Below are 19,779 nucleotides of genomic sequence, written 5' to 3'. Positions count from 1 at the left end.
CCACAGTCACATATGGAATTTAAGACACAACTGAGCTAAATCGCTTTTACCATACTTCACACAAAAAGTTCACGATCTGGCTCTCCTAAAAATGCAAATATTGCAGACTAAAACTATTTGACCGCGGCCTGTTGCAGATTCAGATTTAAAGCTGGACATTTAACACAGAAGCAGCACAAGAAACTGACACTTACTTTTTCAGAGGGTCAACAACAGTCTTCTGGATCTGGTTGACCTGTAAAAGTAAATAAAATAAAAAGCTGTTAACACAAGCACTGCTCACCTTTCTAACAAATGAAGAGACATTACAAATTGTTATTCACTGTCAAATTGAGTTACATCAGAAGTGAAGTCGGAACCAAATAGCTTCTACATCCCTTGCTCATTAGCTGCAATGTAACGTCGCAGCACAAACACCAACAATTGTGTATATTTCAAACAGAGCACATAAGAAAAAAGGGGAAGGGGAAGGGGGGGCTTGCAAAGAAACTTTCATGACGTTGACTCTTTTATTGTACACAAGCCCCGAGGAGAAACCCCTGAATATTCATTGAGCTTGCGATACAAAAGGATGGAACTGTCAGGGGACGGACATGAAAGCAAAGCCCAAATGATTTCCTGTGGAGGGTGGGCTGCCATACAAGATGAAAGTTCTTTACAAACAAACATTTTAACAATAACAGTTTATATTTTCCTGCATTCTCCTTCTGTTTGGCAGAACCGACAGGGGAAGGAAGGAGGGGAAGGGGGGGGGTGTTAAATGGAAGTAAACGAACATCTCATCTCGAGGCCTCCAGCCTCAGAACCAAGTCTCGTCGAGAGAAGTTGGAGCACAATTAATAAAGTTTCTAGAGTCATTTACATTGCAGATTCAAAATGACTGCTGCTACTAGATCTGCAAGCGTAACACGGCTAAGTTAACCAGGCAATCGAGTCAAGTGGAGAGAACACGCTTGGAACAGAGAAGGAGAATTTAAAGCAGGGAGATGTGAAGTGACAGCTGCATGAGAACAGTGAGCAGCTCCACTAATCATATGCTCACTTGCTATTGGAAGGACAGTCAATCACACAACAACAAGGAAGCAAGATCGCAGCTGTGCTTTGTAAAAATGCCCTGACCATCTACGAGAACATACAGCAACACTCGCTGCTTCACACAGGCAGATTTCCAAGTACAAAATGGTTGATTGTGGTTTGAGGGAAAACACAGAACCAATAACAAATAAGTACATGGGAATTCACATTGTCTTTGTTTTACATATTCACACCATCTCCCCCTCCCCAGCTCGAGCGGTGCCGCTGCTTCTAAGGTGAGAGCATGCAGCGAGGAGGGAGAAGAACAGCGGCAGATTTGCTTAAGCATGCTGGTGCCCTCTACCCTCTGCCCCTTCCCACAGAGAGGGGGGGCAGAGCTATTCCTTGGAGGCCCCGCAGAGCCTGAGGCCGGCGCTCTAGCAGCAGTCTCCATCAGTGAGTCACGGAGCAGAGGCCATCCCGGCACACAGGCCTCCCAAAAATACACACAGATCGCAGAGGAAATCAATATCCCTCCAAACGGAGCATCCTCTACTGTGCTGCCGCCATCTACACTGGGGCTCAGCTTCGGCAGCAGTGTGCCGGCGGGGCTGTGCGCCCTCCTCAGCCCCAGAAATAAACACACAGACCTGGGCCACTGCTGCCTTCATTATCGCTGCACGTTTTATCTGCTGGCTCTCTCACTTGTGGGCCCTGCGGCAGAACATCTCGTCTCAACACGGAGAAGAGCAAAGGGTGGATGCTTTTGTGTCTGTTTTGCTGGAGCAATAAGGTTTTGCTGCTGTTGCCGTCAGAATCAACAGCCAGCTTAAAGGAAGAAGTTAAGAGTGGTGTTCTAGTGCTGTGCAGGATTTTTAAACACCTAGCAAAACCTAGAGGTGATGCACACAACAGACTGACCAGAAAGTACTCACAATCGCTATTTTGCCTCTAGCTCACTTGTAGCCACTCTACAAAGGAAGCCACACAGCCCAGCCCAAAGCTGGAAGTGAACATTGTGTTAAGGCAAGGATTTTATTTAGAAGGACTGAGAGCAGTGGAGAGACTATCAGGTGTGACCTAGCTGTCAAAAGTCACTCTGAATAAAAGTGTGTTTAAAAAAAACAACCAAACAAACACAACAGAGAAAAATCTATCCAGCTGGTGACTGTTGTCCTTTACAAGCGAAAAAATGTCTGGATCTAAGTGAGTGGATCAATCTTTTTCAAACAAGTGACAGTCACAGAGACAAATAGGAAGGCTACACAGACAGTGAACAATACTATACATTATAAAGACATTAACTACAAGTGACTTCTTTAAAAAAATCAGATTAAAAGGAAGAATGGCTGTCTCTTATTCATTCACACTCAAGTGTGTGTCGTAGGTTTTTTTCCCCTTCAGAATGAAAAAATAAACTGAGTGAAAATGGGGGGGAAAAAAATCAAATTTGATATTGAAAAAAAATCTAAAGAATTCAAAAGTACTTCATCCTGACAGCAGCCAAACTGGCAGGAGTGCTCTCCTGGGCACTCAACCAAGCCAAGTCCTGGAACATATGCACCCTGGGTCACAAACCCACACGCTCAGTCCAACCTACATTTTACTTTGTCTAGTCACTCAAAATGGCTCCTGTAAAATTTGATGAGCTGTGAGCAAAGCAAGTCTGAAAGACTTAAAAGCTGAAGAATCAAGGAAAGGAAAGGAAAATAAATGACAGCTGCAGAATATCTGCTTGGATGCTGTCTTATGCTTTTAGTATGTTTTATTCTCAAAACAATAATACTGAGTTTGCCTGAGTAGCACGGAAGTATATCCTAACAAGTAAAGCCAGGAGACAAGACCAGCGACACTTGTAATCTCATTTACAAACACTGAACATTAGGATGACATTTATTTACCAGCTCAAGACAGTATGCTCATTTAAAGTGAGGACTTTTGTCAGTCGTCACTTTAATTTCTGGAACATGGACACTGCTTCACTTATATACACTGAGGAAGGTTACAGCTTGATTATCTATGGAAACCGAGTCCAGCCCCTGAGGTTTCTCAGAAAATATGAAATCAACTCTTCATTGCTCAATACGTATATTTCCAGGTGACAGATGGTCTGTTATGCCTGAAATACTTATACTACAGCTTTACCATGGAATAACAACATTACCCACCGTTTGCAAAGGAATTCATTTTCTCCCCCTTGTTGGATCATTGTTGTGGGAAAGGTTATGAAATCATTTTGGTTCACAGCAAAATATGAAAAGAAAGGGGAATATTTTTAAGGCAGCAAATGTGAAAAGCCTAGAACACCTACTAGCGGGGCAATGAGTCAAGAAAACACAGATGGAAAAAAGTCAATCGGTATATGCCTTAGTGTGATCTCCTATGTTCTCTCCTGTATTTTTTTCCTCTTTTCAAACCCTCCACAGCGTAGTGCCTTGAGGATCCACACATGCAGTGCCACTATGATTCACATTATAACTACCTGTGGCGATGATTCTAATCAAAAAGTGAAGGGCGCCCAGCAAATAATATGAAGAGCCCTGACAGCCAGAGAGATCTTCACAGAGTACAGCTGTGGAAGAGCGAGCAAGAATACGCTGTACCGCTTACAGTTCTGGAAAGACAGACATGCCGGTCTGTCTGCTGCTGGCCCTTAGGACAAAACATACAAGAATAATAAGAAAAAAAGAAATGGTTTCCCAAATGCAAGCGCTGCAAATATCTAAGCAGAAAGAAAAATATGTAAAATATGATATGAAATGTACATGAAGGACGGGACAAGTGTTGGGAGGATTTCAGGTTGGGTTTGCCAGAAGTACGGCTCTGAGAGGTTTACAGTGTTCAAGCTGATCATAGGTACTCCACCCCGAGGGAGGAATAAAGTTCCTGTAATCCATCAAGAACATATTGGGTGACCTACCAATGCGAAAAAAAAATGTTTTTACCTGAAGCCAAATGTATTAGGAAGTAATGCAAGAAATACAACAGACCTCAGCACATAAGCTGTGAGTTACTCTTGTGAATTTTGTGGCAAGGCATGTTTTCCTCTTCAGAGGAGGCCCATCCATTGTATGAGTTATTTTAGACACCAGTGAGTCACAAATGCATCAATTTTCACAGCTGATAACCAGTAGCTTGAGCTTATAGAGGATCATACCACAGATGCTTTTCAAAAACAGCAGAAGGAAAGACATACGGATAGTTTTTAGTCCACAGGCAGCACAATATTGACAAATATGAAAACATGCATTTTCAAAAAAACAAAAACAAAAAAACAAACCCTTGTTTAGTGTCCTACTTTGCTTGTTAGAAACAGAATTTTTTCAAACGATTTGAAGAAAATCACCGTGTCAAAAAGCCAAAACAGAAAAAGAGCAATATAATAAAGATGCCAAGTGTGGGAAAGAGTCTTACCTTTTCTTGGTTGAAGGCATCCATCCTTCTCATGGCTGTATCTAAAGCAGTCATAGAGTCCAGGAAGGCCTGATCCTGCTCACACAGCGGGTTACTCAAGAGGTCTGCGGAAATCTTCACTGCTGCCTTAGACATGGCTGTCAGCCATGCAAATATGCATGCAACACACAAAGCAGAAAATACTATTAAAACACAGTTAACTTCGTGAAAACAGAAATACCGATTTTGTAAATGGTTACTGAAGATGCCTGCATCTACACATTTTAATCTAATTCCATGTAAGACTCTTACATTGTTCTGAAATTGTGGACGCAATTTTTGTGGATTAAACTGAAGCTTTAAGCGTTTCATCACTTTATATGAAGTATGGTATTCAAAAGTGAGCCTGTCGGGAAGTGCACAACTCGAATGGCACAGTGCTGCCCCCATTGTAAAAATCTGAGGGGGTGGTGGGGCTGCCTGCCGCGTTGAATATTCACCAGTGCAACGAGAATTTTTTGCCATTTTTCTACACTGACAGCATCAATTACCGTTAATCTGCACTCGTGCCACTTTGTTTAGACACAGAGCATGTATCAGTATATGGCTTCACTGTCAAAACAAATGAGCTGCACTGAGGAGACACAAGCTGACGACAGGAGCTGCACTGAATATGGGCTTTACAGAGATTTGGAACAGTCATTGGTCATTTCACACTCCCCTGGGACCAATTTTCAACCAATCAATTATCACGGTGTAGCGTTTCTGCATCTCTCTCAGTTTGCACAAGTAATACATTGCTTGATCTGACAAACATTTTAATTACAGGGTCGTGAAAATCAAAAGGTGACCTGAGGGCTCGTTATTAGCAGTGAGGGAAAAGGTGAAATTCATGTCCTTTACAATTTCCTGAGGCAAGAGAAGTTAACATATTTTATTTGCCTTCTGTTATTTAGCCTAATTTGGCATGTGTACAGGAGCATCCCTTAAAAAGACATTACTGGCCCTCACCAGATGACTGTCAGCACGTTCGCTAGAGTGCTGCATATAAACACATTTGGCTTGATACAGAGAGAAGTGTATTAAATGCAGTGCTGACATGCAGAGTAGGTCCAGTTCTTTGTTTGGTAGCAGTTAGTGGAGATGGGACCTGTGCAACAGATGGAATCCATTAACGATAATGAGGCCCTGACAGCTATGACACTTTGATGATGCAGACATTCATATTGCAGAGCACAAAGGAGAGGAAATGAAGAAGTCTCTCACTGCTCCATCCGTCCCCGCTCTTCCACCCCCACAAGTGACTACTTACCACAGGCCATATCTACTACCACTTCCCAAATACAAAAACACAAAACCAGCAAATCGGCAAATAAATCTTTAGTAAACAAGAGTTTTGTGGCAGACAAATACATGGATAAATGATGGCAGAGATGGTAAACCAGGATCCCCAACTGAATATAGATCACATGGTCAAAAAACAAAAAACACACCTGCTATGACAGCTACAAACGCCTAAAAAAGGAAATGATTAAGGTAGAGACTCACACACAATCGTTTCATGTCATATCATTTGGAGATCGAACACAGCACAGGAAAAAAAGAAAAAGAAAAACACAGGCACCCAAACATCTTTCTGGCCCTGAAAAACATGCCAAGTAACATCAAGTATGTTGGTGAACAAGTGCTGATCAATGGCTCACCAGGCGGCAACGCCAAGTAAGTGACAGAACATACCTAAATCTGCCTCTGTGCTTTTCTTCATGTCTTTGTGAAGCTTTTTCGTCTGATCCTCCAGCCTGTGGGACAAGCAGAAGACTGATTATCAGAGCGCTTCTTGTCTCGTAGTACAGTAAAGAATCAGTTATCCTAACTTGGATTAATTAATAACCTATACTGAAGTCAAGATTTACTTTATGAGCTGTAGGCATGCATTAATACATCAGTCAAACGTTGGTATCTGCTAATGTGAGCCTGGTTTTACTGATACCTTCAGGTTTATCAATTGATATATGCTGTTTAAATGCTAAAAAATTGAAATCAAGGCCTGAACTTTTAAAAATTTTCCACTGTTACAAAAGTAGGAATGCATACTTTCAAATCGATTCATCCCTGAATCCCTCTGAACCCGTTCATTTGGACAAAAACATTGACAAGGATAAAGAAAACACAAACCTCGAAAAAAGACATAAAACAATATGGATTAAGAAGGAATTACACATTCGACTGATTCCACATAAAATCTGTTAGCTAATTAACAATAGTGTGAATCCTTCAGTCAACTACATTTCCGCTCAAAAGCATTAACGTCTTCAATCATTCCACTGCACATATTCCATTGATGTGTGTTAAAAATGGCAATTACCAGACTATGGAGGCTGAAAACACATGCCATTCATTATATCAATTAAGGCAAACAAGGGGTTTAGAATCTCCCCTGAGACTACCTTCATAACACTACTCCTATTTGATGAAAAATGTGGTGCAGTCAGGTTTCGCTTCCATCCTTGTTTTTCAAGAACAATATTAAATAGGAAGTCAGTAACGGTAATCCCATTTTTGTGCATGTCCACAAGATATAAAGACACTAGCAGAACAAGTAGAGCTCTTTCAGAGCTGCAAACCAAAACTGGAAGTCAAGCGGCTCCAATTAAATGTTTTAGATTTTTTTTCGGTTTAGCAGCTGGGAAACAAAGAACAATTGAGGATACTCACAGGTACACTAACCAAATCTAAACTGTTAAACTGAAGGGTTTGAAAATGACTGCTGATTAAAAAGCAGCATTTACAGGACCGTAAAGAAAAGTTCAAGTCTCCCAAAATGCAACATACAGACAACTTTGGTTTTAGATTTTCATCTGCAAATGGATTTTCTTTTATTCTTTTGTTTGTTTATCCAAGAAAGGACAAATAGTAAAATTATTTTATATATATATATATTTTTTTTTAAACAGAACATGTTCTCTTTAAGCTTTTGTTTCTTTTGACGTTAAAGGATTTTATACTAAATCACCACAGACCAGATGGAGGTTGTTCCTAAAATGTCATTTGCAGTAAATGATGTAATTTCATCCCATACTGTTCACACCACGGGAAAGAAAAAAACAGTCTGTCAGAACAATCTCCACAGTAACTTCTTGTGTCCCTCTCACCAATTAGATAGAACTAGGTCTCACAAGCTATATTAGGCTTTCTCTAAATTAATGAAAATGCACGCTTATGTTTCAAATATCCAGAAACAGGCATTTCAAATTGTAGTAAATTTATCATCAATGCTTCAGGCAAGATTTGGAGAGTATCTAATAATCAAGAGAGATTCTTCCTGTGTTCGTCTCACTACATTAAGTCAATTTTTAGCACATATTTGGACGAGGAGAGTCAGTGTGACAAGTTCAGGTCATCACAGTTTTCCTCTGTTGTTGAGAACATTTTTGCATCAATTAAACTCTGACGTGACATAAAATCTTCATATGATAACATTTTGTTGTTAGAGCCGCAACTTGATAACTGATTCTGACATTGTCATAAACATTTTGAAATTGTAATATGTTGTCAATCTTAGCATTTCTGTCTGAGATTACATAAAGTAGAGATATTTGACAACTCAAACTAAATGTTTAGACTGCAATACTAGACTAAGTAATACCAAGCAAAAATATAATATCAGGAAAATTTTAAAAAAAAACATAATCCTGCCAGTCATGCATATTAGTTTGTAAGATAGTGGGTGAAAGTATCTTACTATGTAAACAAACCAGTGCGCTCTGAGCCCAGTACACTCAGAATATATTCTTGTGATGGTTATTTGTGCATGTGAAAGTCATGTTCCAGACACTACCACCTACTTAAAAATACTGCTGCATTTTCCCTTCTCTGTCAGAACTGATGGTGAGAGAGAGCCATTCTGGATGAGTGCCATGCCAGCGTGGAGTCTCTTCCCAAAAGGTGCTAATAGAGTAACCTACTGGAACAGCTGCTGCTCCTTGTACCTATGCCCCAAACCTTCTACCCATGCAGCCACAGCCGTCATGCCACACAGGGTGGTGAAAGCGAAAGGCATTCAAGACTTTTAAAGAAAATTGCTGAATATATCACTTATACATTGCAACATGACCATTTACTCTGATTTGCTTTTCGGCTCATTGCTTTTCACACAAGACTGAGGTTAGAAACTGCAATTCCATGTAAATCACTCTAAAACCAAGAATTGTACCAGACTAAATCAAATTTTAATACCTCTAGACATGACTAATTTAAGTTTGTCACTGAAATAGTTTAACTTTTTTCACATAGACTTGCACAGCCGTATATTAGGACATTTGGATTTCCTATATTGCTATTACAAAATATTGATCTTAAAAAGTAATCAAATAACATCGACAAAGAAAAAGTAAAACACTGTGATCCAAATTGGTTAAGTTGTGGAATTTCACTTACTGTTCCACAATAGTGTTTAAATTTTGTCTGAACCCACAAGTCAATACCTACTTATACTTAACACATATGTAGTACAAATATGCTTCATATATAGCGGAAGGAATAAGATGATCTTGTGTTAAATGTTTTATCAGCTAGCACTTTAAAGCCACTTTTACACTACATGCAGATAACAAAGCAATGATATTTCAGGCTCAGAGGAAATTATCAGGTATGTTTCCAGCAGGATGTACACAGGATATGAGGGCAAGATATGACCATCATCAATTTGGAGGATGCAACAGGTTATAGAGGAAAAGTGTGCACGTACAGAGAGACTATAATACATCTGCATGTAACCTTTCAGATCTCATTTGGGGGAGTTTTGCCTGTTCTTCTTGTCAAAGCTAGTTCTATGAGATTGAAATCTGTTTTACACTGCTGGTACTACAGATAATAGAAAATAGAGCTGCATTTTGTTATAGATCATAGAGATTATTCAAACACTAAAATTAAAATGATGTTGAAATTGGTCTATACTTCAATATGGGAGAGTGTTAAAGTACAGATTATTTTTGTACTAGAAGAATTTAAATGTCTTCAGTCAGATGGACAAACTGCAAACACAGGTATCAGTTACTACTAAGTATACTGCATTTAGACCACAGGAGCACCATGAAGTGTTGATATGGATCTCTAGGGTGGAGAACCTAAATGTCTCTACATGCCTGCTGCTCTGACTCATCTATAAGGTCTATTGGCACCACACCTTCCTGATAAAGGGCCCTCCTACTCAACAAAACCTGAGAGGAAAATGATGCTCCCACTCATTTTGCTGGGCCCTCAGGGAGTTTTTGTAACCTCAGCCTCCCAGTAAGACTGGGCCTGATGTACTGAGCTTACAAGTTTTGAATTTTAAATGATGTGATCCCTACTTGCCTTTGTTTCACAGAGAAACTGAAATAAAGACCATTAACAGAATTTCTACATCCATAATGACATTAAATTGTAAAAATTTGATATTTCAGCTGTGGCCAAGTTTGAAATGTCCTAATATTTCATGTCAAGAAAAAACAGTGTCCAAAACTACCAAAAGCTGGAAAAGAAAAAAGAAAAACTACATGTGCAAAAAGGAATACTTAAAATGTAAATATGCAGTCAAAATAACTGTTAGTTATTTCAGATTTCTTATTTACTTTATAATCCTGACTAGTAATTGTACATTAAGTTATTTCATGAGAATAAAATAAATAACACAAAAACATTACAGATTTTTTTTGTTGGCAGAAGGACTAATGACAGACATTAAGATATTGAATATATACAAAGCACCAAGCTAAAACAAACAATACATGATCATGAAAACACTTGGTAACACATGCATATTTTTGTAAAATATAAAATGTTTATTTTAATACCAATGTAACTCTGAATAACACAGAGAAACTTTAGTCACTGTCTACCTCATTAGTCTTATAAAGCATAATGGAAACTTACTTTTGGAGTTTGTCATATTCTCGCTCAAAGTCTCTTTCAACCTAAAATAAAGAATGCATTGCAAGTATATTAGCATTTTGGCATAGTACAAATAATGACTCCAAAAATTGTAACGGACAATAAATATATGTGCGAAATATAATTGTTTCCAGCAACAATGATCACTTCAGAAGGCATTTGTTTTCCCACTTCGACATATTCACTGTCTTTACCTGTAGGATTATGCAACAGGATTGACGGACAGTGGTTTGAGCAGCTGAAATGCAGGTAAAATGACTAGGTTATGTTTAATAAATTATTTTATATTTAACTAAACCTCTTGCGTGGACTCCTTCCTTCCTTGTCCAGGATCTTTAGACCTACTGGTAAGATTAAAGTTTGGGCCGTTGTTAATCAACTTAGTTTGCAGTTTGCTAAATGGTCATCTATATTGAATTGCTTTTTGAGTACAGCCGAAAGTTGTTATGGTATTTTAGACTGTGACTAACATCTTAGGAAGTTCTAGAAGTTCAGATCATTAGTATTGCAGTTCTAAATAACATTAGTTTGGATTGGTTACATCAATTTAGAGTTTTTGCGGTTGGAAGAGAGCAGCACTAGTATTTTGCTCGGCTGTTAAGTCCATGAATTTAGGGTTTCAGATAACCTTTTTGGCGAATATAGCCAAATGAGTCTCTCAGTTAAGTAGGTTTAAGTGGTTTATTTGTAGACTTAAACTTGAATAGTGTTGTAAAATATGTAACTTGGGTAACATTTTGGTGTGCTGCTGTGGTTGATGCTCATACTTTAATTACAGCTTTGGTTGTTTGATGCTAGAAGTTTTTCAGAGGAGTGTTGTTTGGGAATGTTTGGGAATTATATTAGTAGCAATTTCCAGTGATAAAAAACAGTTTGGCCATGCATTACTGTATGTGCTAACCATGAACACTTATGTGTCACCACTCCTTAATTTGTACTTGCCGTAGAAAAACTGGATCTAGTAAACTGATAGGTGTCTGCTTGTTTTGCGAGCCAGATTGAGTGGTAGCCATTTTAATAATAAATAAGTAAGGAACCTCCCGCACTCATGAAAGCCATGGCTGCTGTTGGTTGGTCGCCTAATACATGTTATCTGTGTATTGCAGAATATAAAAGCTGGCTCAGATGACCTGCATAGTCTCTCTCTTCCACTTCACATGGCTTCAACTTATTGGTGATCTTTGTGTCTTGGTTAGGTTATGTTTAAAAAATAAATTTATATTTAAGTAAACTTCTTGCGTGGGCTCCTTCCTTGTCACCTACTTTGAGCCAGTTTGTGACAAATGGGGGCTCGTCCAGGATCTGTAGACCCATTGGTGAGATTAAAGTTTTAGTCGGTGTTAATCACCAAATTAGCTTGTGGTCTGCTAAATGATGATCAGACTTTAATTACAGCTTTGGTTGTTTGTTGCTAGAAGTTTTTCAGAGGAATGTTGTTTGGGAGTGTCCAATTATATTAATAGCAATTTCTGGTGATAAAAAACAGTTTTTCCTTGCATTACTGTAGGTGCTAACCAAGAACACTTATGTGTCACCACTCCTTAATTTGTACCTGGCGTAAAATATTTAACTTGTTAGTTTTGTCTGGTAGCTTTGACTCCATTAACTATTTTGAATTGCTGTGAGCTTTGCAGTAGCTTGGTTATCTCTTTGTTGGCATCTTGGACATTTTGGTTAGTGTGGACGTTTCTGTTTGGAGTAACATTTTGGTGTGCTACTGTGGTTGACGCTCATACTTTAATTCCAGCTTTGGTTGTTTGTTTGGCTGGAATTTTTCAGAGCACTGTTGTGTGGGGGTGTGCATGTGTAACTGCAGGCTATGTGGTGTTGGGCACTTGTGTTGAGATCTGGTGTTCATTTAGTTTTTTTACTCATTCTTCTGAGATTAACTGATTTTCCCATTGAATTGATCTACAAGACTAGATTTGCTATTCTGAGGCAGATACTTATTGCACTCTTCTGTATACCAGTTATATTACTAGCAATTTCTGGTGATAAAAACCAGTTTGACCATGCATTACTGTACGTGCTAACCATGCACTCGTATTTACCACCACTCCTTAATGTGTTCCTTGGGTAGGAAAACTGGATCTGATAAAGTGATGGGTGTCAGGTTGTTCTGGTTGTGTGGTAGCCATTGTAATAAATAAATCAGGACCCTTCCACACTCACTCAAGGGAACGTAAACTATAGAATAATCTTAATAATCCATACAACAGTGACACCGCTTGTACTGAATGTATACAATGTTTTTCACTTTTTAAGGTCTTTTTTAAACATAGATATTGCGGTGTACTATAATGCATCATGTACCGCAGAATTATATCATGATACAATTGCCTTTGTAGGTATTGTGATAAAACTGAACTGTTTGTTAATCTGTGACTCCCACAGTAAAACTTTGCTTTAATCTCAGAGTTAATCTGAGTTTGGACCTACTCACAGCTGTCACCATCTCTCCCACTCCATGGTTTTTGCCTAGGATGGCACAGGAAGCTGGAATCCCTGTCTCACAGTCTAAATGCCAGGCCACAAACCTATTATGGTGGAAGTGGTTTTCTCCAGCAAGAAGAACACCCTCTCACTGTCACTTCAAGGTAACCACCTCAGCCCCCTTGAAAGACTTAGACAAATTGACATCTAATAAATCTTTGTGGACGACAGTATTTAGACTACTATTCGTGTGGTCTGTGCCATTCGTGAAGCTCAACAACTACAGCTTTTAAACTGCTGTTTTACCTGAATGTCTGGATAGAGTAAAAGTTTGTTCTTGTGACTTACAGTTTTAGAGACAATCTGTTTTTTTGGTTGTCCAATCTTGAACGGGATCCTGAAATGAACACGAAAAAACAAGCAATGAGTGCTGACAGATACAAGCAACAGGAAATGATTACCAAAAAGGTGAGATTAATGAATGCTTAAATTGTCAACAGTTGCATGATGACCGACTAAAGGACAGCTCAGGTCTACCGGTGTATTAGTGCCTCTTTTAGATCACTGACACAGACAATCTGAGGCTGTCAATCCCTGTTCCTCTCACACATGCTGTCAGTGACATGTACATTAACTTTGTGTCATCACTGATCACATCTGGCTGCCACTGCAAGCAGATATCACTTAACAGAAGTGGTTGTCCCCTCATCTGTGTGATTTTACATGACCCCAACTGGCAATCAAATGCAGATGTTATAACATCAGAAAAATAGCAACCCCCCCTCCCCCAGCCACCTTCATATACCAGGACTCAAAAAGACAAAGCCATGACAACAATCAACACCAAAACATGTTACGAGGCTCACTGTATCTGCAATAGTTTCACATAATTTTCAGGATGAAGTACAACTTTTCTTCACTCGGGAAGCAAAAGACACAGAGATTCTACTTTCAGTAAAAAGAAAAAGAAACTTGTTTCGTCTTAGTTAAAACACAATCTTTTATCCCCATTTCAAAACCCTTGCCTATGCCTTAATAAGTTGCTGCAGCGCATCAGAGTGCCTTGGATATCCATGAGACAGAAAACACTGCCTTATCATTGTGATTTGCTCTATGTTGTACGTTGTCATTGATGTTGCACTAATGGTCTGAAATCTAAGCTACATGATGGACAGTTGCTACTGACAGCCAGGGTGAGGCAGCAGCTGTGTCAAAAGAAAGGTGTGTAGACTAATGAGATGGAAAAGTGAGGGTGTGATGTAGGACCTTATTGTGCAACCAGGGAAAGCTACAGATGTGTCAGGAAGATCCTTTTGACTACAGCTCAATCACAAAACTCAACATGGTCAAAAAAAAAAAACCCCAGTATGATTAAGCCTGGGGGAAAAATACATTAAAAAAAACAAGTTTCACTGGTGGCTTAGGAATTACATTGATTTTGACTTTCTGGTACTTGATATTATAACAAGGACTTTGACCTGGTGACAACCTTTTTTTGGTAAATAATAATAAAAAAAAGAATAAAAACCAGTTACAAATCCCTGAAAACATTTCGCTGCTTTCACTCGGGGATTAGTTTCACCCACTATGTCACTACTTGGGTGAGCCAACATGGAAAAAAACCCACAGAAATTACTCAGCTTCATCTGACTCACCTTTCTCCGATGAGGTGATAGGTACACTGTAATGTCAAACTACGTGCATTACATACCCACGTACCTGTCTTTGAAACTGTTTGGGATTGTTTACCCAAAGCACAACAGCTGGAGATTTAAACACTGAGAGTTTGGTGTTCTCCCAAAGTTAAAACAAGAAGAAACAGCCTCCACACTGCCACACTACCTCTTGTAAGATCAGTTAAGATTTAAGACAAAACAACCATAAAAGAAGCACTTCAGCCCAGTCAGACTGTATAAGAAGAAATCAGCAGAAAGTTTATGACTTAAACCACACATTAAGCATTGACTACATATCCCATCTATTAATTTAGCTGAACATACATTTTGTGATGATGGTTCTATTTGTTAACGCAATCTTTTGTTCTGCACATGCATTTACAACCAGTGATCTGCAACACTTTTACTTTGAAGTCTATGTGTAGAATTAAGCTACAGTTTAGGCACAACTTACAATTAAAAAAAAGTAAGTCACTACAGAAATGAAAGATACTAATCAGTTTTAACAATTAAGCCCAACTACTGGTATAAAATGAAGAGGAAAAAGTAATAGAAATAATAAGAAATTAATTAATTAAACAGAGAGAGTTGCCATTTTTAATTATGTTTATACATTTTTTGTACGGTGCATGAAATGACTGACTGATCTTACAAGATCAATATAGTTGTCCTTAAACCAAAAGTTCAGGGAACTGATTGGAAACTTTTTGCCAAGATTGCCCAACATTTGGAAGCAGGTTTTGAGTTTGTTCTTATTTAATGGGTGTGTCAAGATATAAATCATGACATCCACAGCAAAAAGACAACAGAAGGGTATTATGCAAGAGTGCTTTACAATGGAAAAGAGGTACGTATATTTAAATGTTTGCTTTAAATGCTCCTCGGTTTTTCAGTTTCTCTGCAGTTTGGATCCAAATGTGCTTACATCAAGAGGATCTGTTAAACTGTCACTATATTAGTGTGAATTTTCCCTTTAATGTATCAAATGACACACTTGCTTTGGGGGGAAAAAAATGAAGGAAGCTTGTAACATTATAGATTCAGAATATGTGCACTTCAGCAAAGAGCCAAAAAAGTGGTCACTCTCTTCAGCTGCTCATGAGAACTGGCAAACACACCGGGTGAAGTGTGCTTTGGGGAGGGCAACTGCAAGCAGAGGGAGAGAATGAGAAAGAGGGAGGATGGTAGTCACTGTGAGAATCATTTCTACTGTTTCTTCACACAGCAATATTTCTGTAGGGGCTGTCACATTTAGAAACATTGGTAAGCCCAGTCCTGTGAACTCAGAACTAGAATCTGACATGGCAGAGGACTGGTCAGACGACTGCTAAAAACAAAGAAAAAATGTGCATTACACCAACTCAAATCCACAGTTTTCTGAAACCAAATTTAAGCCAAGTGATGACATGCATGAGTAGACGCATAAATAAGGATTTTTCAAACAACTATGAAGACACATGATTAAGGTCACAAATAACAGTGCCAAAACTTCCTAAAAATACATATGAACTAAAATCTAAAAGGTCCATAGTTTCTATGAGTCTTCCAGACGTACATCTTCATCTTGTAACTGTGTACTCTCACAAGGCAGCAGTACTAAAAATATGCAAATCGACCGGTAATAGCTACTGTTGCTGTCTTTCCTATTTAATCCAACGTTTTAATCGATCACCATTAGACCTAAGAGTAGATTACCATGTATGATTGGCTTTTCAGAACCCAACCTGTTGGCTAGGTTGAATCCCTACAATAACTCTCTCTCACTTAGCCAGAGACCCAGCATAGCAAGAAGTCGTTTTTAAAGAAGTATCAAAGCAATAAAAAAAGAAAAATCCCACTACTGGTAAGAACATAAAATTGGATGCAGAGATTTGTCAGCTCGGTCTTTAGCCTCAGTCTGAAGTGACAGCTTTTATAACTATGCAAAACATATAGACATATAACTATGTAATAACATGGATTTAACCAAATAACTGGGGAGAACTGCAGTGGATCATGATTCTGCCCGTTCCTTGACCAAGACGCATTTAAACTGGCTCTTTACACATGCAGCCATTATCAAAAAGTTGGTCATCTCACATTTAATGAGCTATCTAATCTTTGATGTAATAGAATACACGTCACTGCTATCAACAAAGCACGTAGGCAAGAACAAAGACATAACAGTCTTCTTGATTCTGGACACATAATACACCAACTGGAGTAACCATTGGCTTTTCAATAAAACTGCAAATGTGTACACCATTAGAAAGATAGTGCATCATTTGACCTCAGATATTCCGTGGAGCACAGAAGGCTAGTTGAAGATGCTGGGAAGTGGAATTGTTCTGATGATGACCCTGAAGTCAAACCGCTCACGTCATAGAACCAAGTGTGCAGGCCCTGCTGGAATGCATCAGTCAGCAGAGCCCATGAAGGACTCTTTTCACTGGGTGAGCACCCCACTCTTGACCTTGCGGTTGGCGGTGCGTACTGGTAGATGTGTCGTTTGCCAGCTATTGACCAAATGACTGAACTGAATGACGCTATCATGGTTACTACTTACAGTCTTGCCTGAATGACACTAAGAACCTGAAATATATTACAAGTGAGTTAATATACATACGCGTCATAAGTGCACTGAAAAGTTATCTTCTTTGCATTTTCTCTAGAATTACAGTCATGAATTGTGAGAGACAAAACATGAATTATGCAAATTTCCTTTTAAATGTGTAAAATGCCACATGCAATTAGGGGCTGCTATGACCAACCCCTGTTATTTGTTTTAAAAAAAAAAAAAAACATAAAAAACTGTATAGTCATAATTTAGTCATAAGTTCAACTAAATGTAAAATATGCTAAACAAGAGAGGATGCAACAGTTGTGAACATAAATATGTTTCAAATATGACAATCAAAAAACCAATCAAATGTGTGTTTTAGTGGAGTGCTGGTAAATGTATGTCATTTAGACAAGGATCTCACAATAAATGTTAAAACGAAGGCAAAGTCCTGCCTCTTCCTTATGTCACATCTGTTGTCAGTGTTTATCACTCTGGTTAGAGGATGAAGGGAAACTATCCTTCTAGCCACAAAGTATTGCTCACAATATTGCACAGACTGGATTATCAAGCCTTTATATTAACGTTCTTAATTACTAATGTCTGTTTGGATTATAATGTAGCTTATAAACAGTAGTCTTTCCCTGACAGTCTCTGGAGTGACTTTGACACAAAGAACTCAGGGCAAATACTGTACAAAAATCCAGTGTATGGGATGTTTATGCTTGCTCCTGAGTGCCTTGCTTCAGTAGTAATCTTCCACTTCCATTGTCAAAAGAGAGCAACACTAGCTAAGCATACTGGGTAGCCACTAGCTTCAGCCTGGACAATAGCTGGTGAGTGTTTACAGACAAGCAGGTGTCATCAATGCAAACTACAATGCTACACTGGCAACCTACTTTTGGCCAAAGCAATTGCAAGGAGGTTCAGTAAGGCTACGTCCACGCCTCATTTCTGTCTGTTGTTTATTTACTTTCTGGCTCTTTGAAACGTCGCAGCAAAATGTCGAGGAAATGCAGAGAGTTTTTTAAATGGACTAACAATGAGGTGGAGTTGTTGCTGCGAGTACCACAAAAGTACAAAGTTGCAAAAGCAAGTGAGAGTTAAAGAATTTGAAGAAAAGCTATCTGGAGCATGTAGAAACTGATATTAATCTTTAATAGGGCTGTCAAAATTGAGCGCAGACAAAACAACTCCTGTGTAATGCCCTCCGCTATCTTAGTTTAATTGGTCACATGACGGCATCACATGACTAAAATGTGTCAGCATTTTCAAAAAGGCTCCAGGTTTGCTGTACACACTGCGATGCGAAAACGGCGTTTTCAAATGTATCCGCTTTGGAGAGCGTTTTCAAAACGCTGCGTTTTCCTTGAACGAAAAAGCCGTCTCAGTGTAGACGGAAGGTCAAAACGGAGAGAGAAAAAGGTGCGTTTTCAAATAAAAACGTATTAGTGTGGACATGGCCTGAAGCACCATATAACTCTTTGCAATTGATTTCCCCTGCCAGCAACTATTCACCAACCAACTGGGAAAAACACATTTGTCCCTAGCAACTTGTGGTTGGCAGGGTGTCACTGACCACTCTCTAGGCCTGCTGATTTTACAGTGACTCCCAGCAACCTCCAACAACCAATCATCGACTGGCTGGGGAATACGCATTTTTCTCGTGCGACCGGTGGTTCCCAACTAGTGTCCAGCCTTGTGTAACTAGGGCCTTGGCACTTTCTAAGTGGATGGAGAAAATGGTTTTAAAAGGGAGCACCGGAGTGTTAAGTGTGACCGTGTGGTAGGTTCAAAAAGGGTTTATATGCTTTGCGGATTAGAATTTTGGTTTGAATTTTGGAGATCAAGCTCAAATGTCTTAGTCAAAAAACTCCAGTTTTAACCATCTATAAGTGCTGTCATCTTTCTTTAAAAAAATCATAATGGTTGAGTGTTAGGGGAAAAACCCACAACATTAAAATAATGCAAAATTTCTCTCTTTTTTCTTGCCTACAAACTGTTTACTGTTATACCTTCACAATGATCAACTGCTTGCATCTAAGGCTTTAAGGGAGTTTAATTTAGCCACTCCACCCAATACAAGTAAATAACCTGTGGAAAATAAAACAGCTTCTGACCATGTGTGTCTACAGTTCCTGGCAAAACCCTTAACCAACAAAAAAGCTTATATAAGCAGAATGCTAGTGATTTATCTCCATCCCTGTAAGAAAATAACTAAAAGATACGAGTATTTCTGGAATATACATAATTGACACTACATTCACAACAAGAAACTAAACTTTGGTGGGGGGTTTTCTGTAAACAAATTCAAACAATGGTTTTAGCCAATTAACTACACTCACTGTTTAGGAGCACCCACTTGGTAGACAGCCAACAATAAGTGAACGGGCTCTCCATAGATGGGCTCTGATTACAGTCATTGTAAAGGGCAATGCAACAGCCTTTCAACAGTTCTTCTGAACATTCATCCAGTCGACTTTTACACACCGCATGCTGCTGGAGACCCAAGAAAGCAGAGTAACTGGAGTCTTGAGATCACTCCAGTGTGAAGGAGACTCACTTTGGAGCTCTTCTCATGTGAGATTTCATAACTATATAATCAGTAGGGATATTACCATAACCAATACTCTTGGTACCATTCAATATCAAAAGGTTTTGTTTTTCTTTGGTAGCATATGTATCACATGGGTAATTCTTTCTGAAGTAAAGGGGGAGCATGCATTTCCAACTGTTCTAATCTGTCTATATATGCTGAAGAAGAAGAAGGAAGAAGTCCTAAACTACAGGAAA

At 38.9% G+C, this 19,779-nt stretch overlaps 1 protein-coding gene across 1 annotated transcript in view; it reads right to left on the bottom strand.

Moving 5' to 3' along the window:
* bin3 (bridging integrator 3) overlaps positions 1–19,779 on the bottom strand; it is a 31,364-nt gene that overhangs the window by 8,714 nt on the left and 2,871 nt on the right. The window contains exons 2-6 of the mRNA XM_040019721.1: positions 13,120–13,168; positions 10,321–10,361; positions 6,145–6,206; positions 4,429–4,565; positions 195–235 (exon numbers count right to left, since the gene is read on the bottom strand). Coding sequence (XP_039875655.1) covers positions 195–235; positions 4,429–4,565; positions 6,145–6,206; positions 10,321–10,361; positions 13,120–13,168 — 330 coding nt within the window. The remainder of the gene's footprint in view (positions 1–194; positions 236–4,428; positions 4,566–6,144; positions 6,207–10,320; positions 10,362–13,119; positions 13,169–19,779) is intronic.

The sequence above is a fragment of the Simochromis diagramma genome, unplaced genomic scaffold (genome assembly GCF_900408965.1).
Source record: "Simochromis diagramma unplaced genomic scaffold, fSimDia1.1 OVJJ01000822.1, whole genome shotgun sequence".
Taxonomy (NCBI): domain Eukaryota; kingdom Metazoa; phylum Chordata; class Actinopteri; order Cichliformes; family Cichlidae; genus Simochromis; species Simochromis diagramma.
Note: the sequence above shows the minus strand (reverse complement) of the source record. Positions and strands in the feature narration are given on the sequence as shown.